The 15,931-nt window shown below is 44.4% G+C and overlaps 1 protein-coding gene across 3 annotated transcripts in view; it reads right to left on the bottom strand.

Moving 5' to 3' along the window:
- The window catches only part of ST8SIA5 (ST8 alpha-N-acetyl-neuraminide alpha-2,8-sialyltransferase 5), a 51,164-nt gene that overhangs the window by 19,113 nt on the left and 16,120 nt on the right, over nucleotides 1-15,931 (bottom strand). The window contains exon 2 of one of the 3 annotated variants that reach the window (XM_074166419.1): nucleotides 9,614-9,721. The exons of the other annotated variants lie outside the window; for them this stretch is intronic. Within the exon in view, the coding sequence (XP_074022520.1) occupies nucleotides 9,614-9,721 (108 nt within the window). The remainder of the gene's footprint in view (nucleotides 1-9,613; nucleotides 9,722-15,931) is intronic. 3 annotated transcript variants of the gene reach the window in all.

The raw sequence follows: 15,931 nt of genomic DNA, 5'->3' as shown, positions 1-15,931 counted from the left end.
CTCGGTGGGGTCTGGTCTTGCTGGGAGCATTTGGAGACCAGCCCCACCACCACCATCCCCAGCGCTCTGCCAGAGGAAGCATCGGTCTCACCCACTCCCTGGGCTCCGAGTGCTGCTTCTGCCTATTAACTCCCACTCTAAACCACCCGGTTCCCTGCAAATGAAGACAGATTTGCCTGTCAGAACGCTTAATTAGCACAAATGGAAGCTGTCCTCCCCATCATCTTCCTCAGTCTGATATCCAGCTAAGAAGCAAGGGTGTAGCGGAGTTTATTTTGATTTATGCTCTTGATTAGTGATGAGTGACAAACCTGACTACTCCTTTTGCTATGGAAAAGGGCTGTGTTTCAGCTTTACAAGAATGACAGTCATGTTGTATATCCGTAAAACAGAGCTGATGTGTCACCGCTAGAATGTCCTCTCCCTGCACAGCCTTCGCTTCCCCTGTTGAAATCAAAGTAGCTTTTATCCCTCAAATGTCACAAATCTATGGAAAAACCAGAACAAGAATTCCTGATTCTTTACAACAGGGAACACAACAACATCCGAATCACAACACCTCAGGTGCATGTGGGGTAGCGTTTTCCCAGGGTACCGGGCACTACACACAACTCACAGCTCTATGACCATTTCAAATCCACAACATTTTTAGCTTTCAAATTTACAACAAATTTTAGCTTTCAAACTTACAACATTTTCCCAGGACCAAACCCTGTATCTGAACACCACACAAGCTGCAAGTGCTCAGAGAGGACTCTGGTTTTTTTATGGCTCTCAGCACTGAATACCCAGAAATGAGATGCTATTCACCCTGTAATTTTCCATTTTTGACTAACTAAGACTTTCTTCTCTTCCAACCTTCATGTCTCCCATTGCGACCGCGCTTCCAGCTGAGCAGCTTGCTGGGCTCGCCAGTGAAGAGACAGATTTGGTTTCCCAGTACACCAGCGAACTCTCAGGTCTTTGATCATCTGCAACTGGGCTGCTCCTGCTTTGATCAAAAGTAAGCTTTTCTTGACTGTGCTACGTGAATTAAAAAGCCTGAGACTTCAATCCTGCCTTCAAGCAAGCTTGGATTGAGGCACTGAGTTGTCTGATATATTGAACAAAGTTTTTAAAATATAATTGAGCATAATTGTCAGGCACCTTTTAAACAAGACAATTTTCTCCTGAAAAAAAAAAACAAAAACAAAACCTGCCTTCCCATTTGTTCATTCCTGCAGTGTCAGATCTGCACTTACGCTGCAAGAGAGCAGAGTATCGCAGGAAGGATTCCACCTACCCCGCAGGAAAAACAAAGATCTTTCCAAAAATACACATTATCCAGTGACTAAGAAATGAGAATAAATGAACCAAGCCCTGCAGGCTTCTGCTAAATACTTATTAAGAGAACTGTCCAATTAGCAGTGCCTGTGCTCATCAGGATGGGCAGATCCATGGCCAGCCTTAGGTCTAGGTTCACTGCTCAGGAACCTTGCAAGTGTGTTCAGAGCACAGTCCCCAAAGCACACGGGGACCCACATTCAGCTGGAAAGACCAGCATGAGATCTTCAGACCCTTGTAGCAAGAATACAGCTGAGGTGGAACAGATCATGGCTATGGGGGCTCCGGAAAACTCATCCAGAGCAGAGAAAACTAGGTGATGACTTCATGTGAATGAGCAACCAAAACCCAGTAGCTTTTGTTTCAATTAATATTTCTATGTGGCCACATCACGAAGTACAAGATTCGGTCAAAATGTTTAAAGGCCTGACATCAATGCAATGGGTTTTTTTCCCCTAAAAGAGTGCATGCTACCCCTATGCACGGCACATTTACCTAGGATTATTTTAAGCCCATTTGGAAGGTACTATCAACATACCAAACTGAAAGAGGGGAGATCTAGATGAGATCTCAGGAAGAAATTCCTTGCTGTGAGGGTGGTGAGACCCTGGCCCAGGTTGCCCAGAGAAGTTGTGGCTGCCCCATCCCTGGAGGAGTTCAAGGCCAGGTTGGATGGGGCTTTGAGCAACCTGGTCTGGTGAGAAGTGTCCCTGCCCAGGGCAGGGGGCTGGAACTGGATGGTCTTTAAGGTCCCTTCCAACACACACCTTTCTATGATTCTATGATCCCTATTTAGCAGATAAAGAAGCTGATGTAGATGCTGACTGACAGGTAAGTCCATGTCAGGCAGGAACAGGGAGCTTGTCTCTGCTCTCAAAGATGCTCCCTAGATTACACAATTACCACCAATAACAAGAGGAGCTTCTGAAGTTGATGGAAATAATAATGACCTTTCACACTACACCTTGCAAAAGAAAACACCTGGGGACGTACTGGTGTTAAAGGAGATCCTCCTGCTCTGAGAACTGGCAAGTGAAGCAGAAATGTTTGATGCCCTTAGATGAATTTACACTTCACAAGGGCTGTGGCACAAATAAACCACATTCTTGCATGTGTTGTTTCTGCTGTTTGAGAGCCTGTGTTGACTTGTCCACACCAGGATGGTATTTGAAAGACTGAAGTGAGAGAGACGGTGCTGTGGGCACAAAGGAGGAGGCTGGAGAAGGAATAGTCCTCTCTTATACAGGTTGGTGAAACTAACCTCCTCCCTGGGGACAACAAATATAAAAATACATGGTTCACATTCCTCCTGGCTATCATCTGCTCATGTCAATGTCACTGGCATTAACTGGATAGGACAAGAGCTAACAGACACAAATTGAACATAGGAAGTTCCATCTAAACATGAGGAGGAACTTCTTTCCTGTGAGGGTGGCAGAGCCCTGGAAGAGGCTGCCCAGAGAGGTGGTGGAGTCTCCCCCTCTGGAGACATTCAAAACCTGCCTGGACATGTTCCTGTGGAACCTGCTCTGGGTGGACCTGCTCTGGCAGGGAGTTGGACTAGGTGATCTCCAGAGGTCCCTTCCAACCCCTTCCATTCTGTGATTCTGTAACTGGTTTAAATCTTTTACCATCTTCATCTCTAATGCCACTACATGTAGTAGGTGTCCAACTGATCATGAACTTTCAGTAAGTGGCTGCAGCTAGGAATAAAATGTGTCATTACAAACTGTGTCATGCAAAAAAATGAAAATATAAGCAAGAGAAAATGGTCATACATCTTTGTATACATTACGTGCTAATAGCTCTTCTGCATTACTGCATGCAGTTCTGATATTTCATGTTTGAGGGCTTGAGACCCTGGCAAGAGTTATGAAAGGACCTGAGGAACATATGTTCCAAAAAGTATGAGGCATATGAAACTTAATCTAAATATATTGTGGCTGAGTAGGGAGATACTGCACCAGGAAGCAATTACTAGTGGCAGGAAGCTTTTCAATACAGTGTACCAAGGGAAAATAGTATCCAATGCCTGGAAGCTAAAGATAGAAATGGCATCTTTAGTTCAAGGCTGGTTTTAGTTCAAGGCTGTTTTTTTTTCTAGAAGAACAAGAGTAATCAAACAAAAGTCAGGAGCTGGAGTTCTTGTACAGGGACTCATGCTTTCCAGGAGATTTATTAAAAGCTATTAACTCATGAACCTCTTGATCATCCACCTAGGATATTTTGAAATGTTTGGCTTGATTTGTCTCCTTAGAGCGTCACAAGTTTTTCTGGGTTTTGGTAATAGATGTCATCAGAAATGTCCATGCACCAAGACAAAGGCAGTTTCCCAAGATACCCTGCCTGTCTTCCAAATTAAAGATTTTTCTCTAAAAAAAACCCCAAAACACAAAAGTGCTTCCACGAACCAACCCCAAATTCATAAGTTTGATCTTCCACAGAAGAGGAGTGACTTTTATATTTCTGTCCTTCAAAAGCAGTTCATTGATAGCTCTATGTACCTCCCAAGTAAGCTCAGAAAAGCGCATGCATCCATCCGTCATATCTCAGAGGTGCCCCTTTTCTGGATTCCCTGTTTGATCTGGTCCCATGACTTCATGGACAGTTTACACAGTTAAGACAGTAGTTGTGATACCCTCAGGATACATTTTTTATCATGACTATGAAAGCTCCTGGCAAACTGCCCTGGCTGCTCACTGCTGTTCTGATTTTGGTCTCCTATCCTCACATCTCAGCACAGAGGTCATTTGGGATTGCTTGGCTCTGCTGCCCAATGCCACATGACTAAGTTTGCAGAGGACACCAAGGTGGGTGGGAGTGTTGACCTGCTTGAGGGTAAGAAGGCTCTACAGAGGGATCTGGACAGGTTGGATCAATCAGCCAAGACCAATGGTCTGAGGTTCAACAAGGCCAAGTGCCGGGCTCTGGGTCACACCAACTCCATGGATGCTCCAGGCCTGGGGCAGAGTGGCTGGAGCTGCCTGGCGGAAAAGGACCTGGGGGTGTTGATCAACAGTGGCTGAGTATGAGCCAGCAGCGTGTGCAGGTGGCCAAGAAGGCCACCAGCATCCTGAAATGGATCAGGAGCAGTGTGGCCAGTAGGACTGGGGCAGTGACTGTCCCCCTGTACCGGGCACTGGGGAGGCCACACCTTGAGTGCTGGGTCCAGCTTTGGGCCCCTTATGACAGGAAAGACATTGAGGTGCTGGAGTGTGTCCAGAGAAGGGCAATGGAGCTGCCAGGTGAGGGATCTGGAGCACAAGTCTTGTGAGGAGCGGCTGAGGGAGCTGGGGATGTTCAGCCTGGAGAAAAGAAGGCTGAGGGGAGATCTTCTCGCTCTCTACAACTCCCTGAAAGGAAGGTGTAGCCAGGGTGGGTCAGTCTCTTCTCCTAAGGAACAAGTGACAGGACAAGAGGAAATGGCCTCACGTTTCACCAGGAGAGGTTTAGGATGTATATTAGGAAATATTTCTTCCTCGAAAGGGTTGTGAAGCTTTGGAACAGGCTGCCCAGGGCAGTGGTGGAGTCACCATCCCTGGAGGTATTTAAAAGCCGGGCAGACGTGGTGCTGAGGGACACGGTTTAGTAGTAACTTGGCAGTGCTGGGTTAACGGGTGGACTTGATCATCTTAAAGGTCTCTTCCAACCATAACAATTCTATAATTCTATGATCAGGGAATTGACCAAACATCCACTCCTGCCAAGGCCACATTGTTCCCTTCCCATCTGTCCACTTTTTTGGGACCCAAATCTCTCCAAAATGTCAGTCTAATACACTACCCAGTTCAGTCTAATACACTACCCAGTACAGCTCTACTCCAGCAGCTGTGGGTGTAACCGCAGGAGCTAAAGCAGAAACAGCCCTACAACATGTCACCCCCAGAATGATCTGTTGGAGAGTATATTCTTTTGTAGTTTGGGGGAGACTGGTGCTTCTTTTCTTTCACAGTCCCTGTTTGAAAACAGCATCGGCTCTTGACAAGCAGCACTGGGTTATGCTGCAGGGAGTCCTGTTCCACCAATGGCATTTCAGAACTCTTCCAATTTTTAATAAACTGCTGTTTGGCTGTTTTAATCAAGGCCATTCCCATCACGCTGATTGAAATAAGCTGCTCATGTTGTGATCCATATGACCACCTGGGAGGCATAACAAAACACATGACAGTGCTTGCACATCTATAACGTCTCAAAAACCACATTTTAGTTTATCATTGCAGCAATGGCTATTTTTTTTTTTTTTTTCCTTGTGGTTCTCAAGATTTTAGTATCTTTGTATGAGGACTTCAGCACCATGACTTAGCTACAACCTTAGCTACTGTCCGGGCAAATGAGGTCTGATGTCTCAAGCCCTTACATTCATTCTTGTAAAATGTATATTTGATGAATCCAATTGATTATACTTTCTGTTTTGTAGCCACTGGGGACAAAGCTCCAGATTTGTCACATCAAAAAATTCAGTGTACAAACTGACAGGCCCAAAAGTATAAAGCTCATGTCTCCTCTCAGCCATCAGAGGCTTCTATGGTCTCATCAACTACATGGAACCTGATCTTCTGCTCAGATGGACTGAAGGTGGCAGAGAACAACATAACTGAACTAGTATGGCAGATAGATTATCATACCATTAGGGCAGCTTCTTGGCAATGAAAAATACTTTAAGCACTCACAGTCCCAGTAGGTTGCAAAACATATTAAAAGGAGAACAGAGGAATCAGGGCCCTAGGAAGTAGTTTCATATTATCATTTCTCATAATCAGCATCAGATAGAACCCTTTACCTGATTCCCCACAAGGATGTTGTAAGATTTATAATACTTGGCACAAGATAAAAAGCAAAAGGTAGAAATCTGAGCAATGGCTGATACGTAAGAACCAAAAATGACCCAGCATTCAACAACTCGTTGACATTGAGTGGGTGTTTCAAAGAACCTGCAGCCCATCTAGTCCTCCTTTGTTTGAAAGCACACATCCTCATGGCGTTTGGGAAATGTTGAGTGTTTTGCTTTTACTCCTTGACAATTCTTTGCCACCTAGAAGACCTGCAGCAAAGCAACATGCACGCAAATGGAGCTTTTGCTGCCCCAAAAAGTCCCAGCAAACAGAGATCTCTGTCAGGCATCTACCCACAGCAATATTAGGTGCCACAAATATGATCCACACTCTCAATTGCACTACATGCTGAGCTGAGCTCATGATATTAGCTTTTATCTCCACGGACAGGTTCTACGTAATCTGAAGAACTGTCTTATGTGCTGGGATGACAAGCCTTGGTGAGGGTGGTTACTGCGGCAGAGGGGAGCTGTCTGCAATCAGAGCAGAGCTCCTTCTCTGAAACTGCGTCATCAGCTCCCCTGGACGGTAAAAAACATTCCAATTGCAAGCCGCACCTTAACATCGTGTATGTGTTAAGGTCTGGACCGGTTTCTACTGAAATCAGATAACACGAAAAGTCTTCATTTTTGTCCTACTTGATCCTTTTCATGCAATGTTTAATCTCCACTGCTCAATGTTTTCATATGGCCACTGGTGTCACGAAGTCTGGCTGTCTGGCAACTCTAACGCTCTTCTCTCCGTGTGCCTTTCCTTTGGAAGTCCTTCCTTTTCATCTGACAAATCACTCCTACAGAATGAGTTGCCAATGTCCCTACACCATTACATGATTAAAAGGTAAAGAGTAACTACAGAATATAGCTGGGTTGATACCACATATGTACGTATAAACATGTATCTATATACGTACAGATATATAAATGATACAAACTAATGAAAAGCAGATCAATATCTATTTCAATTAATATCTTTAAACACCAAACCTTTCACAGGGAGGTGACAACACACAATAAACTGCAGAGCCATGCAGTGAAAGGTATTTACTCTGCATATGATTATAATTACTATCACTTTAGATAACTCTCTGAAGACCTGTAAATACATACAAGTAAAATCAGGTCGGTAAAATATCGTCTGCAAGTTTTCCGTTTGGTGGAAAGAATTATTCATTAGAGGAAGGTTTGTTTTCAATTGATATCAACAGCCCTGAAGTTGGGTGTCAGATCAAGACTCTCAGGAGATGTTTAGTGATACCACGGTAAGAAAGGTGATCAAAGGTAAACAGTGAACAATTTATGACATAGCTCTGCAGTTATTCACCACGCAGCCTCATCTCCAGCCTCACCTCCACATTTATACAGTCCTTTTTTATTTTCCTGTATTCTCAGCTTTCAGGCAGACAAATAGTATCTGTAACACACTTACGTGCAATCTATGTTGGAGCTAGACTTATCCCTAACTCAAAATCACAGAATCACAGAATCTTAATGGTTGGAAGGGACCTTTGAGATCATCGAGTCCAACCAACAACAAAAAAAAAAAAACAAACAAAAAAACCAACAACAACAAAAAAAAAAACCACAAACAAACAAAACCCACAAACAGACACAAACCAACAATCTCGGGCACTAGAGCATGCCCTGAAGAGCCACGTCTACACATTTCTTAAATACCTCCAGGGACGGTGACTCCACCACCTCCCTGGGCAGGCTGTTCCAGTGCCTGACCACTCTCTCAGTAAAGTAATTACTCCTAATATCTAATCTAAACCTCCCCTGTCACAACTTCAGACCATTTCCTCTGGTCCTGTCATTATTCACTTGGGAGAAGAGGCCAACACCCACCTCTCTACACCCTCCTTTCAGGATCTTTCCCATCTTTCCCCATCTTTCAGCTTCCCAGTCATTAGCATGACACAGTCTTTGAAATTTGCATCTTTCATTGATATAACCTTGGAAATTTATACCTAACTTGTGCAGTTTGAACCTGTTTGTATCAAAAACACACTCTGAATCTCTTTGTCTTTCTAAACAAATTCAGAATAGCACTGTCGCTCAGTGCCTCACAATGAGCGTGTATTTTGCAGTCATGGGTTTTGGTTCCCCGTTCCACAATCAATGATGGTTCAATTGTCTCTGTCAGGGGTGCCTGGAGGGGGAAACCCATATTTATTAATTCTCTCAGGACTCCAAGAAGATATCTTAGTGCCACATTCAGTTCTTTTATATGCCAAGTGCCTAAGCTGGAGACTTTGCATATACAAACCATAAATGCATGCACAAAGGCAACAACAGTAGAGATCGATCAATAGGCAGACAGACAGAGGCACACATCCATATATACATATAGAGAATGAACCATTTTTCCCTTGCTCTGAGCAAAAAAAAGCCCTGCAGCTTTAGCTGGTTCTTTCGATAAAGAACCGTAACGAGTTAAACCAGCCGAGTGGCGGGCACTGGCACGGGACCACACTACCCCGAAGAGCCAGAGCAGGAACTGCAGCGTCGCTGCGGTTCAGTGAGACTGGATCATTTTTGGGAGGTCAGACCCTGTACTTCCGCTTGCTTTTGACATGCTATCATCAGCTCCACAGCTGCAGTGGCATATGGTTACCAAAATGACGATATTTTAAATGAAATACATAATTTATCCAGAGAGAGTTTTATTTGTACACAGGTATTAATCGTAAGCTTCTTTTAATTCATTTTATATTTTCTTTATCTTACAGCCTTTCTAAGATTTCCTTGCTACTTATTGAACTTGATACTACACATGACTCAGGATTTTCAACCTCTACAACTGAGGCTCCAGGAAGACACCCCAAATATTCACCCTATGCCTTTATCCAGATTTATGCAGAAAGACCCCTCAGATACACGTCAGTCAAAAGGATCCTACTACAAATTAATAAGTACAAAAATTGCCACGGCACATCAGTGCTCCTCATATTTTCAATAATAAAAAATAAATGAAATATTCTAGTCTTATCTTGATAGAACCCTTCTTCCCTACTAGGCCCTGGAAAGATTTTTGTGTTAAACTACGTTTTCTTAGAACACATATTCTATTATAAAGAAAGCCTTGGGCCAGATTCTCCAATGTGCTCTTCATGCATCATTATTGTCATGTTGGGACGTTCCCCACCCAGGTCCCACTCTCTCACATGTTGACACATGGCTCTGGGAGTGGGGGAAAATGGAAATATGAGAGGTCAGGACACAGAAGTCACCCTCCTGTGTGCTGTGTGGACACTTGTGCCGTATTCCAAAATGTCCCCAAGGCCTTGGTGGGGGAAAACAACACAGCACTTGGGCATCCCTGCCATCTTCTGTGCCATGGGGAGCAGCACCGAGCAGCAAACTGAAAATCTCATTTTTCATACAGCCTGTGCTCACGTTTGTGGTTCATACAAAGAGAGAGAGAGAAATCTCTGTAGTCATTCCCTCGGGTGTTGGTACCTGGTGCCTGTGTCACTGCCACTCTTCACTGCTCCGTCATCCGTGAAATTAAAGGTGCCGGTCCAATTTGCCAATTCCTCTCCATTCTGCCAGCTAAACTGCAGCCCTCTAGCAAGAAAATGAGGCAGTTGATATTTGATATCATTCAAATTAGTTTAAGTCTGTCAGCATGAGTTCTGATGTCCTTTTTTTAACACAGAAATGTGACTATGACACATTCATCAAAAACAATAAAAAGATACCAACAACCACAAGACACCATCTTACTGGTGGAAACAATTAATTTTCAGTTCCCATAGACTCTAAAAGTCCTTGGCTGAAAACACCACAAGATTCCCCAACCAAACTGGAAGGTCAGTAACCATCTGTGCTCATAAACAACACACATATGTGTGGAGCAAGGTGGAGATTTCATTCCCAGAGACCCAAGTGAAAAAAGCTGGAGATTTAGGTGAAAAACTACAGGGCTAAAGAAGTAAAACCCTTCAAACTTCAATTTTACATCCATAATAGTTGTTAAATGTGGTGGGCACTAGATTCTTCCTCTAATTTGTTGGCCATGCTGGCAAAGGATTTGTCATTTGATGACTTCCCTAAGTCACACTATACTGCTCTTTTCCCTGTCTGGTATTTTTTAAGCCAATGCACATCACAATCATCACAACGCCCTGTTTCCCAAACCTTCACAAATTCATTTCAAGACCCACGGTGCCTGCAGTCTTCTGGAAACCCCACCTATATTTGGGTAGAAATCGCACATGTACTTAAAAAAGCTGGGTTGGAAGAAATATTTGACAACACAAGTTGAATCCTTCCCTTAGCTCAGAAGTCAAGGAAAATGAATCTTGCAGATTGCTATTTTAATCTTCTCCATTTTAACCCAATTTTGTGATTTCAGAAGCCTGTCAGCTGAGTAGCGAACAATTCATGCTGCCAATGCAGAAAGTTAACTTCCCGGCGCGGCTGTGCAGGGACAGCCAGGAAGCAGCAATCTGCCCAAAAGAAAGGGCATCCAGGACCCTGCTAGTTTTCTTGGTCAACATGCTTATTACAAAGACTGGAGGATATCTCGGACCACATCCATCCTTTAGTCTAATTGGCAGCAGTTATAAGCATAGGAAATTAAGAAGGAGCAACAGAGGGTGTTAAAATAAGGTCTTTTTGCTTCCTGCAGCAGAAAAGGGGAGTTGATCTATACTGCTCCAAAAACATAAAGTGGGAATTTATTTGTTCTCTGTTGTGGAAATGTGTGCACGTAACTTCTTGTTGTCATAGTTGTTTTAAGACAACCTTGTCTAAATACAATTATCTGCAGTGCAGACATTTCCACATGAGCTAATTGTCTTGGTTCACAGAATGATAGGGGGTTGGAAGGGACCTCTGGAGATCATCTAGTCCAACCCCCTGCCAAAGCAGGTCCACCCAGAGCAGGTTCCACAGGAACATGTCCAGGCAGGTTTTGAATGTCTCCAGAGGGGGAGACTCCACCACCTCTCTGGGCAGCCTCTTCCAGGGCTCTGCCACCCTCACAGGAAAGAAGTTCCTCCTCATGTTTAGATGGAACTTCCCATGTTCAAGTTTGTGCCCATTTCCTCTTGTCCTGTCACTGGGCACCACTGAAAGAAGCCTGGCCCCATCCTCCTGACACCCACCCTTTAAGTGTTTATAGGCGTTGATCAGATCCCCCCTCAGTATTCTCTTCTCCAGACTAAAAAGGCCCATGTCCCTCAGCCTTTCCTCATCAGAGAGATCATAGAATCATAGAATCATCGAATGGTTAGAGTTGGAAGGGACCTTAAAGATCACCAAGTTCCAACCCCCCTGCCACGGGCAGGGACACCTCCACTAGAGCAGGTTGCTCAAAGCCCCATCCAGCCTGGCCTTAAACTCTTCCAGGGATGGGGCAGCCACAACTTCCCCGGGCAACCTGTTCCAGTGCTTCATCACCCTCACAGGAAAGAATTTCCTCCTCATATCTAACCTAAATCTCCCCTCTTCCAATTTAAAACCATTACCCCTTGTCCTGTCACTACATCTCCTGACAAAGAGTCCCTCTCCGGCTCTCCTGTAGGCTCCCTTCAGATATTGGAAGGCTGCTATGAGGTCTCGCCGGAGCCTTCTCTTCTCCAGGCTGTACAGCTGTACAGATGTTCCAAACCCCTCATCATCTTCATAGCCCCTTGCTGTACCCTCCCCCGCAGTTCCCTGTCCTTCTTGAACTGGGGAGCCCAGAACTGGACACAGTGCTCCAGACAGGGCCTCACCAGGGCAGAGCAGAGGAGGGGGATGACCTTCCTCGGCCTGCACGCTATAATCTTCTTGATGCACCCCAGCATGCCATTGGCCTTCTTGGCCACAAGGGCACATTGCTGGCTCATGGCCATCCTGCTGTCCACCAGGACTCCCAGGTCTTTTTCCACAGAGCTGCTCTCCAGCAGGTCAGCCTCCAACCTGTACTGGTGCATGGGGTTATTCCTCCCCCAAGTCCTCCAACGACCCAAGTCCCTCAGTTCTTAAAAATCCATAGAGACTGGCTCCATACAGTTAGTTTAGGGAAAGATGCACTCACTCAAAGGTTAGCCTTCACCCTAAGGGGAGACTGGTCCATCCCCCAAACTCTCCCTCCATCAGCAGAACTGGGAGCTCGGGGCCATCCATGGTGTGGGCCAGCGTGACAGAATCACAGAATCATAGAATCATCTAGGTTGGAAAAGACCCTTGGGATCATCGAGCCCAACCATCTACCCTACTCTACAAAGTTCTTCCCTACATCATATCGCCCAACACCACATCTAAGCGACTCTTAAACTCATCCAAGGATGGTGACTCAACCACCTCCCTGGGCAGCCTGTTCCAGTGTCTGATCACTCTCACTGTGAAGAATTTCTTCATAATGTCCAGTCTAAACCTACCCTGTTGCAGCTTGAATCCATTCTCTCTTGTTCTATCGTTATTTGCTTGTGAGAAGAGACCGGCACCAACCTCTCTACAATGTCCTTTCAAGTAGTTGTAGAGAGTGATGAGGTCTCCCCTCAGCCTCCTCTTCCTCAAACTAAACAGTCCCAGATCCTTCAACCGCTCTTCATAGGATTTGTTTTCCAGGCCCTTCACCAGCTTCGTTGCCCTCCTCTGCACTCGCTCCAGCACCTCGATATCTCTCTTGGATTGAGGTGCCCAAAACTGGACACAATACTCCAGGTGTGGCCTCACCAGTGCTGAGTACAGGGGCACAATCACCTCCCTACTTCTGCTGGTCACGCTATTTCTAACACAAGCCAGGATGCCGTTGGCTTTCTTGGCCACCTGGGCACACTGCTGGCTCATATTCAGCCACTTGTCAATTAGAACCCCCAAGTCCTTTTCCACCAGGCAGCTTTCCAGCCACACTTCCCCAAGCCTGCACAGATGCATGGGGTTGTTGTGGACCAAGTGAAGGACCTGGCACTTGGCCTTGTTGAAGTTGATACCATTAATGTTGGCCCATCCATCCAACCTATCTAAGTCTCTCTGTAGAGCCTCCCTGTACTCAAGCAGATCAACACTCCCACTTAACTTGGTGTCATCTGCGAACTTACAGATGATACACTCCATGTCATTATCAAGATTGTCAATGAAGATGTTAAACAGAAATGGTCCCAACACTGAGCCCTGAGGAACACTACTTGTGACCGGCAGCCAGCTGGATTTAACTCCACTGAGCACCACTCTTTGGGATCATCCAGCCAGCCAGTGCTTGATCCAGCAGAAGGATCTCACCACCCAAGTGAAGCACATACAAATGTTTCTTCTGACCTAAACCCAAGATATTTTGTAAGAATTTAAGTAGTTTATTCTTATATGTTTTGTGCCTTTTAATCTTTTTGCTTGATTTGATTTTTTTATTGAAAACAGTCATTTTGGTAAAGGTATTTTGGGGAAGAAGAAATTCTGAAAAAGGTAGGGAGTTATTTCAAATCCCTGAGCTGAGGAAAGAGCTAACCTAAACTGCCTCCTCCCCTCCCAAGCTGCCTCCCACCGCAAAAGAAAAGCACTAGGAAAATATTGAATAAAGCTTCCTCTGAATCTTTCAAATATATTTTCATACCTTGCATGTTCTCCAGTGTTCAAATTTTGCTTTTTCAAATAAAAACTTTTTAAGTATAAAAAAGGGAACATTTCAAACATAGAAGTCAAATTTTTGGTCATAGGAGACTCATCCTGATTGCTTCTTAGTTAAATATGTCGATATCTTTCCTGTGAGGGTGGTGAGGCCCTGGCCCAGGTTGCCCAGAGAAGCTGTGGCTGCCCCATCCCTGGAGGGGTTCAAGGCCAGGTTGGATGGGGCTTTGAGCAACCTGGTCTGGTGGGAGGTGTCCCTGCCCAGGGCAGGGGGTTGGAACTGGATGGTCTTTAAGGTCCCTTCCAACCTAAACCATTCTATGATTCTATGATTGTCCTGTTTTCCAAAAAATTAGGACAAGTGGAAGAGACTATCCTGATTGCCATAAGCAAAATGAGATGATGTTGCAGGCTTACATCTTACATTCAGCTTGGAGAGAGCTGCTTCGATGATCAATTTGGAGAATCACCTCAAAGGGTGTATAGGTTATGGTATATCAGCTACAGGGTAAAGCAGTGCTATGGCTTGTCAGGGAGTCCCATACCTTCCTCGTTGCTCCGACTGTTTTAATCAGCTGAGGCTGCCCAAGGTACCACTTCCAAGCAGAATATTGGTGTGAAGAAAATATGAGAAAATTCTCACTTTTACTGAGACACCTTCACTTTTAGGCTTGTTGAAATAAACACTTGTGATTCCCATGTACCTCAGTCTAACACATTTTTTTCCCACACTGTAACTGGTATGGAAACATGTATCTTTTGAATGTGTATGTCTTTTTAAAAGGCATCTAAATATGTGACTTTATAAATATGTTTAAATTGCCTGGGGCAGCACTGAATGATACAGAGAGAGAGAGAGTAGAAGTGTGGGAAAACCAAGCTGGAATTGTACTTTTTAACTGGATTTGAATTAGATATTTGGGACTTAGATATTTACTCGCAAACTGAAATAAAGAGCATTAACCTAGATAAATAGCTGGCGCCGGTGTGTCCTTCAGAGGTGAACGGTATTCGGGCGGATGAAATGAAGAATTAAAACATTCAGAAAAGGCTTTTCCCTTTCTAGCTCTTCACTCTGCATGTAACAGCTGGAAGGAAAGCTAAGTAAATGCTCAAAGGTGGAGGGGGGTCAATCAGTCCACAAAGCAAAAGAAATGATAAAACCACTCTTTATTGCCCTCCTCTCATCAAGCCTTTTTTTGGGAACAGCTTGTACTGTGGCTGAGGCACCAAGTTTAAAGGAGGACATGCGCATTTTGGGTGAGATCCAAGAGGAGATCAGGACGACTAACACTGAGGAATGGGAGATATGTCTTCTGATGAACATCTTAAAATACTTAGCTTTGAAATGGCAGAATGGGGGGATCTAATCGAGGTACAAAAATATCTAACGAGGGCAAGCAAGGGTCTGGGTATGGCACTTCTACAGGGTAAGGACAAAGTTGAAAATTAAGCTTAAGGTCAGGAGCAAACTAAGCGTCCGACCCTGAAGCAGATGGGAAAAGGGGACTATACAGTGCTTTTTTCCAGCAAACGGGTACTCAAGAGTTTAACACCACATATAGACTTAAATAGACACAAAACACACCACGGAAGAGATGCTACGCAGCTCACAGGGCTGTGTGTCCGGTTGTGAGCCTGCAAGACTGAGACCAAGCTGCTGCTCTGCATTTCTTGTCGTGATGGTGCAATAAACCTCTTCCTCCTGGTAAGAACAACTCCCACAATAATGGTTTGTAAGTATTAAGGCTGAGTAGAAATCAAGGATGAGACATTTAAAAACACTGACCTGAAATAATTCTGTTCCTAACAAGATTACTGAGAGTTTTACTATTGATTTCAATCAGCCTTGAGTTGGGAGATTTCAGTTTTTATAATAAAAAATCTTCTTCAAAAAAGCTGCTGTCTGGTGAAGTTTGCAAAGAGCCTGAGAAAATACAAAAAAGACTTGAACTGCTCCATCAGTATATTTCTTTGGCATAGTAAGGTAGTTATATTCTATCACGTTCACTCTCATTTTAACTGGTAGACAAAGAAGAGGTAAATTAAGCTTCTGCGTATCAGAACTGCAATAGAAAAGCACACACAGGATGGAAACACAGAAAGGAAGAGAAAAAGAAGCAGAACAAAAAGGAGGGAGAGGAAAGATGAGAAGAAGGGAAAGAAAGCAGAGAAAATGACTTACACATAGCGGTCTCCCATGTAATTTAGACAGAAAAA

Source organism: Numenius arquata, chromosome Z (assembly GCF_964106895.1).
Source record: "Numenius arquata chromosome Z, bNumArq3.hap1.1, whole genome shotgun sequence".
NCBI lineage: Eukaryota > Metazoa > Chordata > Aves > Charadriiformes > Scolopacidae > Numenius > Numenius arquata.
Note: the sequence above shows the minus strand (reverse complement) of the source record. Positions and strands in the feature narration are given on the sequence as shown.